The sequence below is a fragment of the Centropristis striata genome, chromosome 10 (assembly GCF_030273125.1).
Source record: "Centropristis striata isolate RG_2023a ecotype Rhode Island chromosome 10, C.striata_1.0, whole genome shotgun sequence".
Lineage (NCBI taxonomy): Eukaryota > Metazoa > Chordata > Actinopteri > Perciformes > Serranidae > Centropristis > Centropristis striata.
Genome location: NC_081526.1, coordinates 10,130,029 through 10,153,974, shown reverse-complemented (window position 1 = coordinate 10,153,974; position 23,946 = coordinate 10,130,029). Strand labels below are relative to the sequence as shown.

The following is a 23,946-nucleotide window of genomic DNA, read 5'->3' as shown; positions in this document are numbered from 1 at the left end:
ATAATGAAAAAAAAGCTAGTACTGAACATTTTGAAAAATCACAAACACTTTTTTTAAAAAGCTTCTTGTGTTGTGCCAGTAGATTTTTTTATGCTGGATTAATTTATAAATATTTGGAAAAATAATAGCCTACACAATGCAGTGTGTCCATTCTGTCGTAATGCCTCAATTTTAAATGTATTTATCCAAATTCCACAAATTAAACCCAGAAATAACTGAGTCATAATTCATATTTCTGCGGCTCAAATACCCAGCCTGGCTATATGATTTCTCTGTTTTTTAAGATTCAAACTAATTATGCTATCTAAATTTAGATGGGCTAGCAGAAGGTCCAGCAGCATATCTTTCTTCACTATGGGCCCTAATAGACTGAAATTTTTGGCAGGGACACCCAGCCCCTGCTCTGTGGGGACCCCCCTAATCAGCTAGAAGGGTGCATATCATTTTGCAGCGCGTCTTTCGTGTCAATTTTTATGTTAATAATGAGAGGATCATGACAAAAATTGCCAATCATGTACCTAGATGGAGCTCCTTTGAATACATGACTGGAAGAAAGTTCCTCGTTTTGAGACCCGCTGTCAAGTGCTAACAACCCGCGGAGGGAAGTCATTAGACATACAAAAGAGCTGGAACAAAGCGACAGAGCTGGTACACAGATGCACTGGATGAGGAGGATATATGACACATGTAGGGTTTAAAAATATTACACACAAAGCAGCCTGCAAAGTGAGGCTCACATTGAGTTTAATGGGAAATACCTCCACACACACACACACACACACACACGCAGGAGCATCTCTTATTTACATTGCTGCACCTCATTATATAAAATCCAGTATTTTCATAGGTGTGTGATCCCTTTAGGACCTCTTCACTCAGCACACAGTGACGGGACTGAGCAAGGCGAAAGTTCAGACTCAATAGCCTGGGCTTTACAATCTGTCTGCGCCTGTAAAAATGGCTATTTTATTCGTTCCTGTTGGGACATCACAAATATGTTCATTATAAAACATGTCAACTGTAAATCGTGAAATATTTTGCAAATAGTCCTACTGATAGTTGAAAACTGAATTATTGATCGCCCTGAAAAATGCTTCATGAAATGTGGAAAGTAGGCTGTTCTTTTTAAAAAAGAAAAAAAAAAGAAAAAAACGTTTTTTTTAATATTATTTATTTTGTGTGACTTGCTGAATGTTTTTTTAATGTTTAAACACTGGATGTACACGCCAATAGGAGCATCACACAGCCTACAAATTGGCCTGAAAAACTCGCCAATAGTCCAAATTCATGATCTGGATTTCGTGCAAAAATTATAAGACTGAATTATGGAGAACATTTCTTTATACGGTCCACTCAAAAAGAGGCTTTAAAAAAAGGGCTGAGCACTGAAATTAAAATGATGAAAAATAATAAATATTGGCCTTTGTCCCTATAGGGTCTCTGTTATAACTCTATATCTCTGTATTTAAAATATCAATGACTGTATGAATTTAAATATTTTAACTTGAAAAAAAAATTGTGCAATATGAAATGTAAATCATGTTATTTATTGATCGTGTTTGTTCTTGGAAAATAAATAAAAAAAATCTTTACACATTTTCGCTTCTTTACATTAATGAAAGACATTTCTGAAAAATAAAAAAATAAATAGGCTATTTTATTGTAGTATAGTTAACAAAACGTAACCACTTGAGAGAATGTAAACACTGTATTAATATATTATAGGCTATATTTTTAATTAAATATTTAAACTGCGACAATGAAGACATCTCAGACTTGTTTAGGAGCTGTGACACCATTTCTATAGCAATAATTAAAAATAGGTAGAAAGCTGCAGGGAATATGAGGCCTGCCATCACGGGTCATTCCGGCCCTATAATTTACCATTATTTTTACATTACCTCTAAATGATACAAGCTGATACTGTCGTTAATTGCACTTGGTTAAAATATAGCCTACACTAGAATGCCCCCAAGGGACTTTAAGATAAGTTGCTTTTTTGAACGTCCCCATTAAAGAAATAGGATTAGGGCAGCAAATATGGGCGTGATGTATCACCATGTTTCCTTGCTCTTTACTAAAGCGAGGGTTGCAACCCATACAACAAAAGCATTGAGATAGATGGAGGTGTAAGAGGGAAAAGACAGAGGCCAGAAAAACACTGCCCACAATAACACGATTAGTTTTGTATCCAATGTGCAAGACTGAGGCAGAGAAAAAAAATTCATCATAATGCAGAAGACTGTCTGTCACCTTCGCTGAATGGTTTCTGACAAGAAAATAAATCTTTGGGTTGTTTAATATATTTTATATTTTCTTTATTTCGGTGCTAATAGAAAAACCAAATTAAATGTCCAGCAGCGAGATAGAAATGCAAAGATCGATGATCCTGCCCCTACTGTCCAATCAGCCCTATTTAATTGACTGTATTTTCAGGGTAATTGAACTGCTTGTTGTAAATTGAGGATTTTATAGAAACGACATGAAAACTACATTTACTGACATTCATCGCATCTTTGACATTGATTATCTGATCAGCGCCGTGTCATGCTAACCTCCAATTCTTCATTACACACTGTTTATGAGCTGTTACAGAACAACTTGCTTGTTCCAGAGTGATTGATTGCCTTATTAACGCGTGTTCTTGTAAGTGTGACCGGACTGATTACGATGCATATGTTTAGAATAATGTTTCATTTAGCTGACTGCGAGTAATGCAGGGTGACAGCTGCTGCGGGAGGACAAAAAACCTAAACTACAGGGAGCAAGCGGGGCCAAAACGCATTTAAGGTGGAACCAGAAGACAAGCAAAGACCTCTAATGGTCAAATGCAGTCACTCAGCGCCAGATGAAGGACTGGCAGCTCAGTGGGGTCTTTACTGAGCCAACTGATGACTAAAACAACATTATTCTAACTAAAACAACCACATGGAGTTCCTTTCTTCCTACTAATGCTTTAAAAAACTGAGATTACTCCTGTTTTTAAAACATATTGTCCCCACGTTTGAATGTGATGCAGTGCAGTATTTACAACTGACATACCAGCTGTTACATCAAACATTGAAATCAATCAAATTTCTGCCAAAACTTCACATCTAAAAATCCTCTCCAGGTTATGAATTTCTTTTATTTTTTACATATATTTTTTTCCCCCTAAAATGTAAACATGCAACATGAACTGCAGCCTGGTGAGATTTATGCCACCATTATGCTTCTAAAGTCGTCTCTGCTCTGTTTGTCTCAAATCATTGCCTCTGTTCAAATGCTACTTTCATATATTACATGACATTAATTCAACTATAGCTCATTAAGGCAGAATGAAATGGTTAAATTAACTTATCAACTCATAATGATGATGAATGAGCTTTTAATTCAGATACAAGCTGGGCAATTTGCAGTTTTACGCGTTTTGATGGTTCTCAAATAACATTTAATACAACGGGTCATCCCCTCAATCAATTACATGAGCATGTAGAGTCGGTCGTATGGAAAATCCTTTTTTCATGCATATGTATTGAAACATGTTCTCAATTATCTTTGGAAATTGGTTTTATTGGTTTAAAGACCAATTCTTGTAGTGGTCCTGAGCTCTGGTTACGGTTAAGGTGGTGCAATAAATTGCTATTCCTCTGTTTTAAATAATCTGAAACATATATTATAAACAGTAGTATTTGTTTCATATTATATTTGCTTCATATTATTTCTAAGAAGTTTAAAACATTTCTAAAAGACAGATTTTAGAGATGTATAATAATATTCTAGTTTATTATTTTCCTGTAGAAAGCATTTGGTCCCATCAACAAAAAATATATATTTGTGTTTAATACATTTTTTCTCCATAGCCTCCAGTACAACTGAATGTTTGTCTCTTAGAAGAACCTTTACACTTACTTACCTAATACAGTAAAATTAATTTAATATATTAGAGAGCAGTTAGCACCCAACCCTCAAGTTGCACCAGGGCAGGTTATGGTGCTTCATTTACTTAAAAAAATAAATAATAAAATGTGGTTTTACATGCTTGATCAATTTTCCACTTTATTCATTCTCAGTCTCAATGAGATCCACTTTGCTCCACTCTCATTGGAATTAGTGCAGATGAAGTGGTGTTCTTTAAGAACTTCTGACGGCAGACACAACCCAAGCCCATTGGAAACTGATACAGTCTCGGTTGTCTCTGAAGGTATCAAAACCTCCTGCAGTCAGTGATTTCAGACCGCTTTTCAATTCAAAATAATTCAGTCATACTAATCTGGATTAAAAAACAGAACTTTCCCTTTCAGTGTACTTTTATTTTCAGCCATAATTTACCAGTATGAATAATTTCCATTACAGTCAATATGTTTTGGACTTGTCTCTGGTGTAATTATTTAATGAGTCTGGCTCACAAGAGGTTTCTTATTTCAGATTTTACTTTGACAAAATATGTAAACGTGAAGTCTTGAATTATTCAAAGCTTCTGTAAAAGACCTGTAAAATTATTATTTTTCACTATGCGATAAGACTAAAGATAAGAAATGATGTTGACCTGTGTGAAGCTTGTGGCTATAGGAGCGTGTTTAAAATCAATGCTCTCTGCAACATTTATACAGGTTGATGGACTCAAGCATGTGTGCAGGGACTTTTATTTTTTCTCTACAAGATGCTGTATGAATGCTTCTCCCCAGTGACCAATTCACTGTTGGGACTTCCCTGTTGTGCTAAATCTGATGTTAAAGTCAAAATGAAGAGAGCGTTTCAATACGACACATCTTCTGCATGTATACAGGGATTATTTCTTATGTTTTGACCTGATCAAGGCTTTTCAAAACTACATGATGTGTCCCTAAATACCTTCACTAAGTATACAAGGAAGAGACGCAAAAACATACAATGTAATATAATTTAGAAAATTATAAATTATAATAAAAGTGTTCAGCAGTGGAAGCAGAAGGACACTGACCTTCAATTAAGTATATTAAATAATAATATAATAATTTAAAAAAAATTATTTTGTATGTATCATTGGTTCGTATAAAGAGTTTTGTAAAACCAGTTACACATTAAAATACTACATATGCATATACTAAATAGGGGTGTGGCGATATACCAGTATTAGCGCAAGTTATATTTAAAACTTAAATATTGATATGTAAATAACACATGTATGATAATGTAATTTAAATAATCCCCCACCTCTAAAATAATTTTCGTTTTCTCGCTCTGTCTTCTTCCCCCATACAGCAATGGCTACAGACTCTCCGCCTCACTACTCTCATACTTTGAGTGTAATAAATTTTCCAAAAAACAGACACACAATAACTAGATATATTGTTATCATATCATTTTTATTTTGGCCACAATAATCCTGTAGTAAAAATCTGATAGTGGCAAAAAATATATGAGAAAGGGGGTTGGAAATATGGATAAAATCTTAAATCACAGTATATATAGTTTTATATTGTGGTAGATATTCACCAGAGAAACAATTTCTGGAAGAAGTAACCACACATGATTAAATATCTGAATAAAGTACACGAAAAATAACTCATCACATTAATGCAAACATCCAGTATTGCCCTAAAGGCATCATATATTTGAAACACTCACAATGGCCTAATTCAAGGACAAACATTGTGCTTTTTGATGGTATTCATGAATTTCTCTTCACTATAGGCCTATAGGAAAGCTCACTTATAATCAAATATTATTTCAAAAAATCTAAAAAAAAAAAAAAAAACCCAACAACCTTTATTTTCTTTTTATATTTTTGTAATTAGCAACTCAACTGGACCATAAGCAGGGATATTGTGACTACTTGGTATGTACAGTATCTTTACCACTGGCCACCAGACATCCTGCAAGTAGAGTTTGAAGTACCTTATGTGATCATACTCAACAAGAAACTCAGTTGATCAACACAGCACTTATGTTGAAAGGCTACAAGCAAAGACCGCAGTTAAATTTGAAGCACCCGACGTTGCACTCCAACTTCTGCTGCTCAACAAAACCAGAGCTCTGATGTCACCGAGACGCATCGATAGAAACATGTTCCCAGCAAAACCATTATTTTTATGGTATGGCGTGCCTGGCTGGTGCTGCTCTCTTGCACCATGCATCATGTTTTTCTTGCACTTTTTCGATGTGCACAAAAGTTCAAATATTCTCAACTTTTCAGCACAAGTCACCACTTGTCAATATCACACTTGGCCCAGGCAGCCAATCAGTCAAATTGCTCCATGTTACACACACCACCTCCAAAAACCATTAGCCTCTTTACATCCAATAGTCCCACAAAGACATACAACAAAGAAGCATTTTTAGTAAGAGTCACAACACATAGTAACACTATAGCAGCTTTAAACACAATACCACGCTGTATGAAGTATGCTTATCAGCCATGGTTGGAGGACACTTAAGAATACCTTTGTAGACCAGATATGACCCACCTGAAAGGCATAGTTTGAAGAACATACCTGTGCTGGAATGCTGTCGTCTTCTTTTTGTGTACTAACCTTGTTTTGCCATTTCAGACGTAGGAGCATTAGGTTCAACATCAGCACATTATCCTTTCCTGATGTCCACTCTTTAGTGATGAACTTGAGGCAAAGGTCCTTCTTGTCCTCAACAAGGAAACCATGGGTACCTGAAAGTATACACAAACAAAGTGTATTTAAAAGGACTGACAGTGTAGCAAGCTAACAGTAGCTATAGCCTCTTGCTATGACACACAGTGGGAGTGGGCCCACTATTTGCTGTGGCTGCAGGTTGGCCGCAGAAACACCACTTGTGCTTTGGCTTCTGTTCAGCTGTAGCTGTGGCTATGACCATAGAATATGACTGACTGGCTGGCTGGCTACATATACAACACCTACGACAGTGGCATAGATTGAAGAAGAATCAGCCAACAGTCATTACAATCAAGTACACCAGCACGATTCATGTATGTTCTTATTGATGAATCAATTTAAAAGTAGCCTGTTGTTGCAGCCTTGGGAATCACAACAGCCTAGCTAGTTACAGCTAAAGTGAGTCAAAAGTTACTAGACCCATAGTCAGAGCTAGAAAGAAATGCTCATAACTAAGCCACAGCCACTGTCAGAGTCACAATACCAGCAACAACCATAAAAGTTGATTGTGGTCAAGTTTCTAGCTTACCTTAGTTAGCTTAGCATTAGCTACAATGATACACTTGTATTTTTACTGTGTAAAGACTAGCTAATCAAACTTATGCTAAAGTTCCAACTTTATCATCAAGCTAACACATTTATCTTTACAAAGAATAAGTATTCATACATTTAAGTTGTTATAACTGCTGAACGGTCTTCACTGAAACTTACAAATTGTAATGAGCTCAGCTAGTCTTTGGCTAACCCATAGCCCAGCATAAACAGCCACAACAAAGTGAGCCCATACCGAAAGCAAGGTTGTAGCTAATGCTTGGGCCTACTACATCAATGTCAGTAAAACATTACGAAGCATAAGAAAGTAAACAAAAATCTATTCATATTGAACACAGCTTATCCAAAGTGTAGCACAGACAAAGTTCAACTTGAGTTCAATTAAATTCAAATTCAGTTTAAAATTAGTGTGTATAAAACATGTGTAACCAGGGTTGCTTGCTGTTGCTCACCTGAAGCATTGTTGGCCTGTACTTTAGTATAAGGAGGCACACAAGAATTTCTTATGTAGTAACTTGTTGCTTTAGCTTCTCCAGCAGGACGACAGAACAGACAAGCAGCAAACCTCATCAAGTGTTTAACCACCCCTTATATACCCTGTCAGGACCTAACTAGGCCTGGACTAAACCACCAATAGGGGGGTTCAATTTAAGTATACACATGGAGAGACAGTTTAGCCAAATAGATTTATATTTTATTCAGTTGTATTCATCAATGGCTGAGTAATTACAGGGATAAACATATAAGTAAACAGTACCTCCAGGAATAATCATTTTGTCAATAACATGACATGTTTTAACCCCTACTGCTCAAACATGGTAGAACCAGGAAGTTAAATAGACATTTGAGCTTCTGCAAGACCTTTTGCCTGAGTACAAGGAGGCTAACATGTGAGGAACAAGGTAAGATAATGTTTTTATTGCAACAATGTTAGTACAACTTTGCTTATCATTAAACTGTAGACAGCCTGCATGCCAGGCAGTGCAACCCTCAACAGACACGGGAAGGAGGCAAGATGACTGACCTGTTGGCTACTTCGACCATTAGCTCCAGAGAAAACCATGTGTTTAAGCCAAAAAAAATATTGAGTAAGACTTTATTGCTTTAGGCAACTTTGATGTTTATCGATGCAATCTGGGGTATATAATATGAATACCAAACAAAGGTGGTTTATTTGCTCATTAGCTATCAATAGGTTATAAATACAAGTTATCTGGTTAACATCAGTTAACCAGATAACTTGTGGAGCCACTAAAAAGACTGAACTAGACTGGCTAAAGGTGAAGAACTTGCCAGTCTGTATACTAGCTAACATTAGCTTATTGTTTACCGTATCAGACTGCATCAAGAAGATTTATTTTTCTTAATTATTAATGTATTCATTGAACACATGGTTTGACTGACTAACATGGCTGCCAAGAGTTGTAACAAAAATCATATGTTGCACAAGCACAAAGCACAGTATTAACCTCACTATGTCACAAAAATGTCTTGTTAGTTGTAATCCTACTTCTTCAAATTAAAGCTGTTTGTCTTTTTATGGAAAAAGGCTAACTAGCTTATAGTATATGAATAAATGAATCACCTGACACATTCATGTACATAATGTATTATAGCAGAATTGTTGTGGAACTCAAATGTTAACTTTACTGTTTTAGTCAGTACACATTAGATAATTGGTAACATTAACTGTAAAATGAGAAGCAAGTATATCCATATGTGATTATTTAGCTCTCATGCTATTAAGTTTTCAGCTAACTTGTATAGGTCTACTACAACAGCATAAAAAAATTCCTAAATTTAGTTATGGCTATTGGTTTTGGTGTGCTAACCCAAGGTTTTTAGAGGCCCCATGTGGATCGTATGAATATAATCTCATCACAATTGTTTAATGTTTATAACCAGAAGCACTTGTTTTACAGGTAACTGAATCAACGGCAGCCTGCCACTCCTACCCGCTGATGCCCTGCAAGTTTTACTGCTTGTTTGTCACCTGCCTTCAGTGCTTTATTGTATTTTTCTAATTAGCTATGCATTGTTTATACAGACAACACCTTTAATATACTTGTATCTCATCAAAATACATCAAGAATAATGGTACGTCATATGGAATCCAGAAGGGAACTCAAACTGTTAATAACATGTTACTGATCCGGGCAGTCTGGCTCTTGCCATTTATATTTTTTAGGTTCTGGAGATAGGAGATGTTTTTTTTGTTGTTTTTTTAATACAAAAAAATCAGTTATGGTCAGTATGGCTATAAAATAAGTCAATAATATCAGTGTTGAAGGTGGTTGCAGGGTTTTTCATTAAAATGCTTTTTGTGCTGTCACAACTTCCTGTTTTGAGGTCTTTTGCAAAAGAGATCTTCATCTCAATGAGATTACTGGAATTAATAAAGGCTATTCATAAACCGAAGCTTCCTTAGGGATCACTGTGACACATGCTATTTCAATGTCAATGTCATTCAGCTGTTTGATTCTGGAGTGAGGTCTTTTGTTACAAGTCGTCCTCCCCCTCTCTCCTGTTTTATCAATTAAGGCTAAAAGGTAATAACTTGTTTTAAGACTTGAAAACCTAACTATATTGCACATTGATCTATCTCGAGCAAGATAGAATGAGGTCTTAATGACCTAGTGAAAAAAATGAATTGGAACACAATCGGTGGCAAATGTAGAAAATACCATGAAAAATGTGATATTAGAATTAGAATTGATTTCAATTGTTTTGGTACCATTATCTCTCCCAATCAAAGCATAAATGATGTAATTCTTTACAGAGATCAAAGTTCTGAAAGGGATAGTTGAATCTACTAAAGGAGCACACACCACACCACACCACACCACAGCCCTGCCAACCAATGAGGCTACAGCAGAGAAGACTAAGGGGCCCTTAAACACGAGGCTGATGGTCAGCCTTCGAACGCCATTTGGCCGACGTCGAGTCTCTGTGGTGGACCGTTGGCAAGTGTTTTTGTGGTGTGTCTATTGGCACGAGTCGGCCCTTATGATGACTGAGCATGTCGAAGCAGTGGTGGACGCAGTCGGCGAGAGTGAGATGTCTGACTGGCTGTTCAGCCAAGCAAACACGTAAATTCATGGGTTCTGCTCATTTTTGCCTCCAGCTTTTCTTTACTTCTTCCACAACCAAAAAACACAAGGGCTGCCAACACCAGTGCAAGACAAAACTTTACTGCACCTGTTGTAGCTTTTTAGACACATTGGCTGTGTTTTTAATGGTTTTGCCATGAAATTGTGTACAGATATCCACAGTGTCTGAGAATACTACCTAATGACTTCTGAGATCCTCTGACCTCTCATCAAGCACCAGGGCTTAGATTACTGCGGAAAAATTAGGGGGGAAAGTCCCTATTCTTATTAAATATAGTGTAGATAAGGTGGTGGGCTTTAGTGTGATATATCTTTCATGGGTAGAGCTTTCTCTGTAATTCTCAAATGCAGGTTTCTGCCAAATTTGTGGGTCCACCCTCAGTCTTAAACTCATCTCTTTGAACCACACCAGTAGTTTTTTAATTAAATAGCAAAGGCATGGTGTTAAAGTGTTGTTAAAGTTAATCATTTTGTACTCCTTGACATTATGGAACATGTTTTCTTCAGTTTATATATTTTACATGTGTTTTTACTCCTATGTTTTGACCAAATAATGGGCGTTTTGCAATCTGCTTTTATGAGCACCCTCAAGCCATTGCTGTGCACAAATACTCACAAATGAATCCTGCTGTTATATTTGCAATTTAATGTGTTAAACCTGTAAATCTAAACATTACCATGGGATATTATACATTGTGTTTGTTGGAATAGGCACAGGCCTTGAATGGAGAATGTGTGATTGCATTTTGTGTGCAAAAATCTAATAAATCTAATAATTTGTTTTAATTGTATTTATTATAATAGATTAAAGACAGCATTGTCCATTGTTTTGCATGACAACTACTACATTACATTTACTTGGCAGACACTTTTGACCAAGGTGAATACATTTTTAGCAGACACAAACAATGAGAGCATTTGGGGTTCAGTGGCTTGTGCAATGACCCTTCAACGTGGGGGCAAAGAAAGCATCTTGGATTTATTCACCAACCTAGCAAGCACTGGTCAACCAACTCTGCTACAGACACGGTAATACCACTTGTGGGGTTGGCTGACATTAAAAAAAAAAAATATATATATATATAAGTATATCATCCCATGTACAGAAGACCTCCATTCTTAATAAATAATGTATTGCAATATTTCTTATTGCATGTCAGGTAGGTTAGTTTAACTCAATAGGTTGTATGGCGCCATATTAAAATAAAACACAGCAAAAGTGCCCTCTTGGACACTACTATGGTAGATAAAACATGATAAAGTGCTTTACGGAGTGCACTTCCAGTGGAGAAACATTATTAGGTGGTTATTAAATGGAGAAAACTTGACAAAGAGTCCTCTAGGGTGCCCTTACAGTGAAATACAACACAATTAATTGCCTTAAAAGCAGCAAAAACTGAGTGGCCTTAAAATTTAGAAAACATAATGCAGTGCTATGGACTGCCTAACCTAATAGAAAACTTTCACCAGCACACAGATGGGGCCCTTTTCTTGCTCTTGTCCCTCACAGAGCCTGAGTCCACCACTGGTGGGAGATTATACATATTTCAAAATTCCACATAAATGAACCAACTCTAACTAAAATTCCCACTTTTTTAACCACTCCGTATTGTACTATTACTACAATAACAGCTACTACTATTGGGCTTCTAATAGTAAAAGCCCAGCTTAAGTTCATAATATTCATATTCAGACAAAACAAAAAGTTGCCACGTGCACAGTGCGGAAAATCACTGTTTTCTTTTGGGGTCGTTTTATATCTGCCTGCAGGATATATATTTAAGACTACCTGTTGTTAAAGCAAACCCCATCATATAGTTAGAAGATAATGAAAAACACACCAACACTGGAACAGTAACATTAAGTGGACCTCATTAGACACAGACCAGGTTCCCGTGCAGGCCCAGCAGTGCTCATGTTCCATGCTGCTCTTTATCGGACACTCCCCCATCTTGGCTCAAACACCCTGCAGCAGCAGTCCTGCCACAGGCTGTCGAGACCGGACAACTCCGCTGCCAAGGTAAATACCTCCTGTATTTCAGAACACCTCCTGACTGTGATTCATGCAGATTGCAGCTTGTTTGCTTTTATAAACAACGCTAACTTAGTTAGAACTTGTTGCCGTTACTTATCGTGATGGTGTGCGGGCTGCTGTGGCGTTAGCATCAGCAGCTAACAGTTAGCTCGAGGTGCACCAATGCTAACGCTAACGTTTTACTCCAATGGATGGTTAAAGTAGGTGAAGAAGTTATTTATGAGACGTTCGTCGCAATTAGCGACATGACAGACAGTTCATGTGAGGTAGCCCATGTCGTTAGGCTACCACTGAATTTAAATAACCTCATTATGTAATATAAGTTACCTCTCATAACATAGTGAGAAGTTGTTAAGTTTGCTAACTTAAGTTAGCTAGGGTACCTAAGATCAGCCTCAAGTTTTAAAGACTGTCTGAGTTTCACACATGACGCAAAGACTACGATGCGTTAAATTGATGGAAATAGTATAACTGTAGCCAGTCAGAAGTGTTCAGTCTAGGTTATGTAATGCATGTTGCAGTGTGTTGCTGCCCGATAAGGGGAAAAATGAATGCAACCAGTCAGTTCACTGAAGCAGGTACACGTAACGTTACGTTATCCAAAATAATGCCCTCTAATACATTTAGTTAAGGTTACCATGTTCAGTTTGTGTTGAAACAGTGCTTGAGAGGATGAAACGTTAAGATTATTTTGGAGGCAGTTATTTGTGGAGCTGTTGTATTGCATCACATTGAAATGTGTTTCAGCTGTTTTGACCACCCCCAGAGTGATATATCATTAGTGATAGACCACATTCTAGAAATGCTAGACTGTTTAAGAAGGATATTAATACAGGGCATTATGATTTATGTCACAAACTCCAGGCTCCAAAGTCAAATCAACACCTCTCTCAAACAGTTTTATCAAAAACTGAACATTGCAATCATGAAGGCAATATTTATTGCAGGAATGTTGCATTACACTGCATCTGTTTTTCCATGTACCCCAGCTGAGTGTGTATTGAATCCCATCACTGTTGTCAACAGGTGGAGAGGTTATCTGTGAGAGAAAATCAGAGGAGAGTCCCAGTAACAAGATACCCTACAAACCCTCATCAACATGGGGGCTGTCATCTCACGGTGGAGGGTTTGTTTTCAGACTTTTACTGATTATGTCTTTCTACTACATACTGTTAAAATGCAAATTGTGTTGTTGCAAGTTATTTAGCAATGTTTTGCTTTGTTTACGAGCAAGTTTAGTTTGGAGTTGATAAGCTTTCAATATGCAAGCACATGCAGGACTTTTACAAATAATTGTACATACCATACTTTAGGTAATAATGGCCTCATGCTGAGCCTAAACTACATAAATGCTTACAATTCAGATGTTTATGCTAAAACTCCATGCCCAGGCTAATTTCACAATAACGGAAGAAGACACACATGACAACTGGACATAAATGGGAAGATGAAACAGGAAGTTTCAAGATGCTTTCAAAACGTTTCTTGCACAAAGAGCACTGTTGTTATGATATGTGTCATCATTTCTTCTCTCTAACTTGCATTTCAAAATGTTTACTTTGCAGGCTAAGCCATCCACTGTGGATATATTGGAGGGTATCGATAAGGTATGCTTGTCAGAGAGGTTGTTTAAATTACTGTTTTCATTCTCTAAAACACATTTTATTTAAAATGTATAGTTTCAGAAGTTTTTATATTTGCATCAGGAGTGAGATAACATGCTTAACATTTACCAAAGCACAACAAAGGCATAAACAAAGACAAAACTCACATAAACAAGAAATACTTTCACAAACATTACCAAACACCAGTTGGTGTATATAGACAGTTTATCAGATACATAATAGTCTATGCATTGACTGGAAAAAATGGCAGTGATGATACAACATTTTGCCATTGTGGTACTTATTGTAGATTAACCAAAAGAGGAAGAAAATGCCTCATGCAAGAAATGTTTTCTATTATTTCATGCCCTGGTTACATTTGAGCAGAAGCAGAGTGTTTTACAGTGAATCCCTTGAGGTTTGGGGCGTCCATGCTTGCAGGAGGCATCAGCTGTCAGTCAAATGAGTGAAACACAAATGAAGCATTATCAGCAAAACTGACCAAAGGCATCTGTCAGTGTAATTATGCTCAATGATGTTGATAAAGTGCAGAAAAGCCAGAAACACCCACATGTTCTGCACAGACCTGGGACAACTAGGGACTATTCATACTGTGGCACCACAGTCAGTGAGACAGATTATCTCATCCACTTCATTTGGAGTGAAAACTGAAAATTAGCCAAGTTAATAATCCCTCATTGCACCGGAAAACCATAATTGCAACACAACTGCAGCAAATTGGTTGATGTATAAACTTTAATGGTTCACAAAGGAAAAATAGGGGAATAATTACACCGTTTGCCCTCGCTTCCTCTGCCTGGAGTTTTGATTATAATCCGTATGATCATTTGACGATATTGTGTAGTTATTTCACTGGTGCTTGATGACCTCTTAGGCCTGTTTTTGATATAGAAGCAATCCTGTGCAAGACATGTTGTGTCAGCATGCATCTTTTGGCTATAGGCAAACAGATGTGTCATTGAATGCCAAATCAGCCCCTCATTTGCTGACTGATGAGGCTTTAGTGCTGTTCTACAGTTAAGCTAGTGTTAGGCTATTTTCGGCACCTGTCCTTGGAGCAAGAGACTCTACATATATACTGAAGAGGTCAGGTGACATTGAGGCTGTAAAGAGACGGTTGTTTTCTTCTTGAAATCTTGTCAGTTACAACCCACTTTTCCCAAAAAAGTGGTGACACAATGTAAAACATAGATTGAAAAACCTATTTAGAACATATTTTTGCTAGAATCCTTTTTCATGTGCATTGTTGCATCACACATGAGATACCATAAGGCTGAATGGGAGATCTGCTTGTCCAGTACTTGGAGTGACAGACACAAATGTTACAGGGGTCCACCAGCTATTTATGGGTGGGCTAATCAGCACTTAAATGAAGTGGTGTAAGCTTTCCGTATAAAATAAACAAAAGATGAACGAGAGACATTTTTTAATTGCAGGATGATAATGAGTTGAATAAATACTCATCAATCATGATTTTCATGATCTGACCAAAGCCTCCCTTACACTAGTTAAAGTTTTGATTATATTTCTCTGATATGCTGCATGTTCACCGTCAAAATTTTGCTAAAGACAATGATGTTCTCCGTCAAAGGGTTCTACAGCTTCTTGAATCTGATACTATTTGCAATGCGGTATCCACGTAAAGATACAACAGCCATCCACACTGTTAAGACATTAGAGCAGTGGTAAAAACACTGGTTTTGCTGCAAGCTTGTGTATTAAAAAATAATTAAAGACTGCTTGAAATGTCAATTATATAGTCTTAAAAAGGCTTAAAAGTACCTGAATTTGACTTTGGTAAAAGAACCCTGAAAATATTTTCAATCCAGTTTCAAGTGACAAAACAAACAAATTTTCCCACAGAGGCTTGAAGTACATGTAATCTACACTCTATTAATATATTCAGTGAAATGGTATAGAGGATCATGAGCCTGCCCTACTGGAAAAGCCTGCTGTGAAATTTAACTTCTTGTTTACATTAAGTGTTTATTCTTCTGTAATGTTTGCCTACACAGTGGAGGATAATCCATTTGTTATCTCAAAATTAGAAGTTTTCCTGTTAGGTGATGTAATATTATGACAGTATTTAAATGTGTAGCGATAATTGTATGTATCAAAGTATGAAAAATGTATTCACAATCAAGTATAAGATATAAGAAGTCCAAATGAAACTGTTTTAAACTGCCATGCATTAAACGAGACTGAGCTTGAAATATGTTGTCACATTTATTTTGTTGTTGTGTTTATAAAACTCCTTTCCTTCACAGGATATACAGACTCTTGAAGATTACAGTGAGAAGTATCAGAGGCAGCTGAAGATCTGGGTTGGACGACTGCTTCTGTACTCGACTCTTCTCTTCCTGATCACATGTGTAGTTGTGTATTGCTGGTACCTACCTGAACAGTTGATGGGACGGCTCATATTGTCTCTTCCCTTCCTAATATTTCCGTTATTGTAAGTATGCAAGAAATGAAATCACATTTTCACTAAACTGCAACTACATTATAACCAATCAACCCCCTTTTCCTTATAGAGTTTGGTTGCTGCGAAAAATGCTGATAATTATTTTTTCACGAAGAACTGAAAAAAATAGTAAGGTCCTTTTTGCTATTTATACATAACTTACTCATGGTATTTTTGTTAAATGTTTAATAAACTATGTCTTTGTTTCTTTTTAGATGAAAAATTAGATGATCTCAAAGCACAAAAAAGGAAAATAGTAAGTGACCTTTTTATATTTGTCCAGTTTCCATACATACAGGTGCATCTCAATACATTAGAATATCATGGAAATTTCAAGTTCATTAAATGTAAGCCATAATCATTACAATAAGAAGAAATTAAATAAATTAAGACATTAAATGTTTCATTCTGTGTGTAATGGACCTATATATAGTGTTATTTCCACTTTTTTAATTGAATTATTATTATTATAAAATAAGCTTTTCTATGATATTCTTATTTATTGAGATGCACCTGTACTGATGATTGACTTTTGTTTGTTCTTTGCTTTTTGCTTCAGGAACACTGGTGCCTGTGACATTTTTAGGTTTTAACAGCCTGGCATCTTGCTCACAAAACAAAAGCTTTTTTGTGAGCCTTGACAGCCTTGTATAACAGCTCTTACACAACTAGCGCAGTTTAATCCAAGTCTAATTTATCCAGCCCGGTTTTCTATGAGTAGACTGAATATTGCTGAACTTGCTGCACAATTGGATCTCATTGAGCTGAGGGGGAGGGGCCAACTTTGAATGTTGTTTTTACGAGCCGCAGGAGAGAAACCTACTCATTGCCCCTTTAAGTATGGGGCTTACTGAGTCCATGCTTAGAACAAGCAATAGATTGGTATGCAAATGTGCCTTATTTGTTTTCAACTATTTAATCTCATTTTAGAGATTAGCTTCAGATGAAGCTGCTGCTCAATTATTATTATTTTTAGAAAACCAAAATATTTTCAGAGATTATGATTTACCAAAGTGGCTGTTTAAGACAATGGGTGATTGTTAAAGCTTATCAGATGCATGTTATAGTCTCTTTTATGTTTTAGTGTTCAGACTAGCCACAAAACTCGGTATAGCAATAGTAGTTATAAAGCCATTACAAAAATTGCACCACAAGCACCCAACAGATTTTCTCTCCAATGTCCCTGAAATTACCTCTGTGAGCTTGAGAGATCTACAAAGTGACATTTCAAAAAACAATTGTCATGCATCTGTGGCTTGCACCGCAGTCAAATAAGTGAGAGAAACTTATTATAGAACTCATAATCTCTGTAGAACACATTGTAATTTTGATGTCTGGTGGTCTCCAGTGAAGTGAAGAGTTGCACTTCGTTCTGCAACTTCTGTAGGAAACCTGGCGGTATTGCTCTTATTGATCCTCTCAGCATTTTGCAGCAAGACACTCTCTATTCTCGGATCTGTACAGACGGTGTTTGATTGGTACAGTGACTTAACCCAGTAAACCACTTTGCTTATGTCACTTTAATTAATAGCATTTAGTGCAGGAAAGAAATAAATCTGAGAAATTGCTTGTCATCCTCTGTCAAGTCTAATAACTTTCAATAATTAGAGCTGATGGATTTTCACACTCTCCATTATCGAAGTAGTGAATGTAATTATTCTTCATATTAAATGTAAACATTTGGAAATGTTTGGTACTTAAATGAAGATGTATAATTTAGTGAAATATTTTCCTTGTGCCCTTTCTCAGTCCTGTTTACATGTAATCTTATTATAGGTGATTGTAAGATATTAATTATGTGTTTATAAAACACCTATTAATTACGTCTGATGATCCTCAAATAATTACTCAGCAATAGAGCTATTATTATGGGAGTCATTTCTCTGTGCAATGTGTTGGAAAAACGATGTGAGCATATATCCTGTAATACCTTTTAATGTCTTTTTTTGTTGTCGTTTTTTCCAGCTTGAAGAAGTTATGGAAACTGAGACGTATAAAAATGCTAAAATGATTCTGGAGAGATTTGATCCTGATTCCAAGAGAAAAATTGTGAGTTAATTTGTTTTTACTTTGTAACATAAATCACTTTGTCTAATTGTTTTCCATATTAAATGATCTCATTAAATCATCTTGTTTTCGGTATAAAGGAGCTTGAATCCACTCCAGTTGGACCTCAGATGACTCCAAAACCAGGACAAGGTAGCATTGAGATCTGAAGACGGCATTATTTTCCCTACTTGTCTTTTGGCATTTCTTTCTATTGTGCAACCTTTTATGTGCAACCTTCTATGTTTTCTTCTTTAGAGCTCCGCCAGCGTAATGTCATCCCAAAGACCCCCTCAGTGTTGAATCCTGCAAGCGGAGCTGCTGCCCGCCCTCCTCAGCCGCCTGCCTCTGGGCCCACCTATCCTGGACGAACTTCCCACTCTGCTCCAGGTGGACCCCCAGAGAGGAGCCTGTCTGCTATAGCTGCTCAGCAGAGCTTGATGAGGAGGCCTGTGACCCCTGGAACACCTGTTCCAGGAGTCGGTGAGTTACCTGCACACAGGGGGACCACATCATAATGTGGTCGATTAAGGTGTGATTTACTCTTCCCTGGCTCTGTGTCCCCAGTTGCTCAAGGCTCTGTGGTGTGTGTTGTCAGCAAGGGTGGTATATATTATACAGTAGTTGTAATGTGATAATTGCATGAATGTAGTTTTCAAATATCTTACTAAAAGGTCCAGCCTTTCTCAAACAAGTGTATAATTATGAACTAAGATTATAAATAGGCGATAACTTTTGATATAGTCAGAATGTTTACCTGAGGATTACGACGCGTGTGCTTTACATCTTTGGCTGCTTTTAAGGATATGAAAAGCTGGCAAGCCAGCCAGCCAGCCAACATGATGAAAACCTTTCCAAGGAACAGTTGCTATGTATGGAAGACATCTGTGGAGTACAGAGTTATTGAATATTCAATATAAATTATTTATGGACTATGAGCACTGAATAGAAGATGCAAATAAGTGCAAACGGTAAAGAAAATGTGTTCCTAAAGGAAGCTGCATGCTGTAATTGCCATGTGGAATGCCAACTGTGAGGTATGCACGAATCAGGATTACATTAACTATGATTAATTAGCCAGACCTGCGTTTGTTCTCTGGGCAATGGTGGTGGAATCTCGCTAAATGTCTTTTAATGCTTGGTGAAATTGCCTTTGGCATAGGGAACACCTCGCAAATGGTTTACATGACTTGATGTTATCACCTGCTTCTGCTGAAAATTGAAAGTGAAAAGCAATTTGATACAAAGAGTCACCACAGAGTTTCCATATGTTGGTAAATTAATAACCAGCAGGATATTGAGACTCTGCCAAGTCTCACAGAAATGACCAGTCATCTTCCTATGATTGCTCTTGATGTTAGATTATATTAATTACTACTCACCAACACAGCAGGGATTCTGGACGTGCCTTGCAAGTGAGATCCAATGTTAATTCATTAAGAAAAGGGGGCAGGTTTTTGTAAAATTCATCATGGTTTGTGCAGTAAACTGTGAATATCAGCCTCACTATTTCACTTAGTTTTAACTGTCAGCAGCTCCTGTTTAATGCAGTTTGTATTCAAGACTACAGACTGTGTCTAACAGGCATTAATGTTGTGCTTCAACAGGGATGCACCCCCCAGGCCCGCCCCTGGCCAGACCTGTGGTCCCGAGGGACAGAGGCGCTCTGGACAGAGTCATTGAGTATCTTGTTGGGGACGGCCCTCAGAACCGGTACACAACCTTTTGTTTTTTATAGGAACAGTTAGGGATGTACCTAAACACTCAACTCACAGTTCAATACAATTCACAATATTAGGTTCACAATACGATTTTCACATGATTTTTTTTCTTTAAAAAAAAATAAATAAAATTAGATTGCGTAAAAATTAAAGATAGTAGTATATAGATAGAAGTATAATCGTACAAAAAAAGGAATGCATTGTTTTGCATAGTGTCTTAAATAACAAAAAACTAAATAAAATTTTAAACCAAACCAAGAAAATGCATATTTTACATAAAGAATCTCTTCAAATAAACAAACTAAGGCTTTTTGTGTTCCTACCTTGGAATTTATGTATTTGTTACATTTCTAAAAGGAATATAAGCATATCTACATTTTCAGGCAGAAGCTGAGATCTCTGGATATTAACAAAGCTCATCATTTCATGTCTTGCCTGTTATCGTCTCACCTGTTTCACTTCACCTTGGATTCAAACCACAGCCACTCGAGAATACTTTTGATTCAACCAGATACGACGCAGCGCGTTTCAGAAGTTAGCATAATGCTGCCAAACCTCCAGTTTAACCTGAGAGCACCATGCTTGTGCACCTTAAAACCGCTACTTACGCCAAATTTTGTACAAGTTAAGAAAAAGCTGAGAGCGCCCTCTGCTTTTTAAGAGAGTATTGCAACTAATTTTTTTATCATCAATTTGAATCATCATGTTTATATTGAGAACTCTTGCGGGGTATTGTAACATTCCAGAGACAATCTCTTTTATTTAAGCGCTTATCGTTGATGTATTAAGCCGGTTCCTATCCAACTTATATGAAAGTGCAGTGCCGAATAATCTTTTATTTAATATAATGCCTGTCTTCATGTACTGTATGCTGTCTTAACTGGATTGTTGTTCCTTCCTTACAGATACGCTCTCATCTGTCAGCAGTGTCTGTCCCATAACGGCATGGCATTAAAAGAGGAATTTGAATACGTTGGTAAGACTTAGAGAAACACAACACTCTTTGTCAGTCTCCATCAAACACTGTGCCTTCATTTGCCCTCTAGCATTTGGCAGCGTAGTATATCATATAGCTCTTAAATGCCTCTGCCACTCCCGACCCCTGTAAGCAAAAATGCAACAAGATTGAATATGCAAACCAGTGCTACACATCAATCTGAAGTGTTTATGCATCTCAGGCATTTTCTGTCATTGCTTCATATTCATGTATATTAATCTATGTCTGTTTTGAGAATGTATTAGGGACGTGACATAAACTATACGTGTGGTGTTTTATTTGTGTTGTTTCAGCTTTCCGATGTGCGTATTGTTTTTTCCTGAACCCTGCGAGAAAGACCAGGCCCCAGGCTCCCAGACTCCCCGAGGCCAGCGAAGAACTGAATATGTCATCCCAGGCGGCCGTAGCTTCGCCTGCTGCTGAAGGAGATGACGACCAATCTGTTTTAGGTGATGATGACTCTCAAGCAGGTTTTTGCAACACAAGGCATATACCTCTGAAGTGTAAAGGTTATGCATGTGACTAAATGTTAACAATACTAGTACATTTAGCAATAAAATGGTAATATTCTTAATTCTCTTATACACAGAGTAGTAGCTTGTGCAAATCTAAACTGAAAAATGATTTCAGGGCAAACCAAGCTGGCTGATGTCTCTGCTGAAACAGACACACAAGAGCCAAGCACTCCAACAACCACAGAGCCCAGCTCTGCGTCAGACGGCCACAGCACCCCAGAGTCACAAGATCTGCCCTCTGAGAAATCTGACGGAGAGCACGATGTGTCCGCCATGGAAGTGGAATAAAACAGTGGAGCAGTGATTTAAAATCGAGTCGTAACCGTTAACTTGAAAGTAAATGCCGCGAGTTGAAATAACACAATAACAACAAGTCAGCCGTTAATGTGGTTTTCAATTTGCAGTACAAAATGTCCTTTCTTTTGAGAATTGATTTTATATTTCTAGCAATAGTAATGAATTCAATATTAAATGACATAACGCTAGCACTATGTAGCAAACTGCAAAACAACCCACCTTTCCTGTATGATTATTTGTCTATCTTATTCAGAATAATAAGGATTATGCTGCAATATTTTCATGTTTTTGATGTATAGGAAAAGTCTTTTCCCATGTTGTCTTTATTTTCTGTATTTTATTTGTTTTCGACAGGATTTGTAACAGTATTCTATCCGGGTTAATTGAAAACTGCTGAAACAAAAGAAATATTTTGAGGGGATTTTATTTATGGGAAATTATTTATAGATATTTTTCTAAAATGCTGTGCCTTACATGACAGTGTTGACTGGGGTACTCTGCAGCACGGTGGTGCTAACAACATGTTTACACAACCATGGTACCATAATAGGAATGCACATACAGTATATATTTATTGCTGTGGAGAAAAGGAGATTTGTCAGTACTGTGCACCTGCCCTAAGTGCCTTTTTATATTTTAAGTCTGCTTCAGAGTGTTGTCGATAAAACCTATTTACATATAGACAATGACGTCCTTTAACTGTTTACAGACTCTATCTGTTTATCTGAATTCCTCTTCTGTATAAAGAATAATAAATAAACTTTTGAAAACAACTGTGTACATGTGTGCTTTGAGTCACAAAACATTCATCTGCATAGATTCATGTTTGTTTTTATAAAGGTCCATGCCGGAAAAGTATCTGATTGATCTTGCTATGAATTGATTATTGCTGCATTTAACCGTTGTGCATCCCTTTAAAAAAACACCCACTTGCTACCTTCAAGGACAAAAAAAGCAATAAAATTCTATATTTTTCATTTTCACTAAGTTAAATATATTTTAATCAACTTCACTCCTGGTAATGACCAAATATTCATTAATTCATTCATTTATTATTAGCATTTTAAACCCTTAAATGCCAGTTTGTTTACATAATGGCGCTTTTGTTTTACTAAATGCTAGGGGGAATTTTTATGTTTTCACAGTCGGGCACAATAATTAACAAAGATTTTAAATCACTGCAGTGCTCTATAAAACCGCATCAATAACCCAAGTAGAAACCGGGAAATTTGCCCTATAGGGCAAACCTGGCCTAATCTGGTGGAAAATATTAAAACTTTGGTTTTGAAGCCAGGGCTCTGGATTGAAAGCTTGATGCAATAGCTGTGGGATAAAATATTGTGGTTTTACTAGGTTTCAATTGGAACATTTTTGTCCTTAAGGATCTGTATTTTGGCTGCAGTTTATTATAATAGACTTATAAGAACTGAGGTTGAACTTCCAAAACACTTAATCACACAAGAAACCTCAAACCCTTGCCAAAATGTATCCCACATGGATTACCACAGCACCTAGTAAACCACAGGAGTTAAAAGTGATCCAGCATTAACATCTAAATATGAACAGGAAAGGTCAACCTAACATGTAAATAGCCATGATGACAGCAGCCCCCATGTATTCCTGCTACCTTCATTGTGTCATGTATTTTAAATTGCTGCCCCATTTCTTCTCCGGCCAGCTTTTCACAGAGGAGCATGTTTAAACAGTCCATTTTCATTAGCAGGCCAATTTTAGCTTGTGATCATTTTATTTTCGCTCATTGATCATTTCAGACAGCGTAGGATAATGGTGCTGACACAGAGCCCGACCAGTCTTGATTGCTTGACCCTCTTCATTTGCAACAAGAAAGTCATTGCGGATACAAAGTTGCTCTCTGCCATCACATGACCCTTTTCCCCTGAAGATGGACCGAAAACTATCGGTGAGGTCAGCTCCCCACATCTTCTATGGGTTTTGATAATGTATGTTTACAGAGA

The 23,946-nt window shown here is 37.0% G+C and overlaps 2 protein-coding genes across 2 annotated transcripts in view; one reads left to right on the top strand and one right to left on the bottom strand.

The window, feature by feature from the left end:
• The window catches only part of hoxd3a (homeobox D3a), a 70,117-nt gene extending 57,880 nt beyond the window's left edge, over nt 1-12,237 (bottom strand). Inside the window, exons 1-3 of the mRNA XM_059342445.1 lie at nt 12,157-12,237; nt 7,613-7,690; nt 6,495-6,625 (exon numbers count right to left, since the gene is read on the bottom strand). The gene's annotated coding sequence lies outside the window, so the exon portion shown is untranslated. The remainder of the gene's footprint in view (nt 1-6,494; nt 6,626-7,612; nt 7,691-12,156) is intronic.
• On the top strand, nt 12,143-22,743 carry lnpa (limb and neural patterns a). Its single transcript, XM_059342447.1, has 13 exons — nt 12,143-12,290; nt 13,332-13,431; nt 13,871-13,912; nt 16,198-16,385; nt 16,465-16,523; nt 16,610-16,650; nt 18,360-18,443; nt 18,542-18,593; nt 18,699-18,923; nt 20,048-20,153; nt 21,067-21,137; nt 21,452-21,607; nt 21,789-22,743. The coding sequence occupies exons 2-13, from the start codon at nt 13,405-13,407 to the stop codon at nt 21,959-21,961; spliced, it is 1,224 nt and encodes a 407-aa protein (XP_059198430.1). The 5' UTR covers nt 12,143-12,290; nt 13,332-13,404; the 3' UTR covers nt 21,962-22,743.
• The last annotated feature ends 1,203 nt before the right edge of the window (nt 22,744-23,946 follow it).

What these genes read in the sequence shown, in the direction of transcription:
- lnpa (XM_059342447.1), top strand. Translation starts at nt 13,405, where the DNA reads ATGGGGGCTGTCATCTCACGGTGGAGG. An exon ending in TTCCTAATATTTCCGTTATT is followed by an intron (nt 16,386 to 16,464) that starts GTAAGTATGCAA and finishes TTTTCCTTATAG; the next exon opens with AGTTTGGTTGCTGCGAAAAA. An exon ending in TGACGACCAATCTGTTTTAG is followed by an intron (nt 21,608 to 21,788) that starts GTGATGATGACT and finishes AAATGATTTCAG; the next exon opens with GGCAAACCAAGCTGGCTGAT.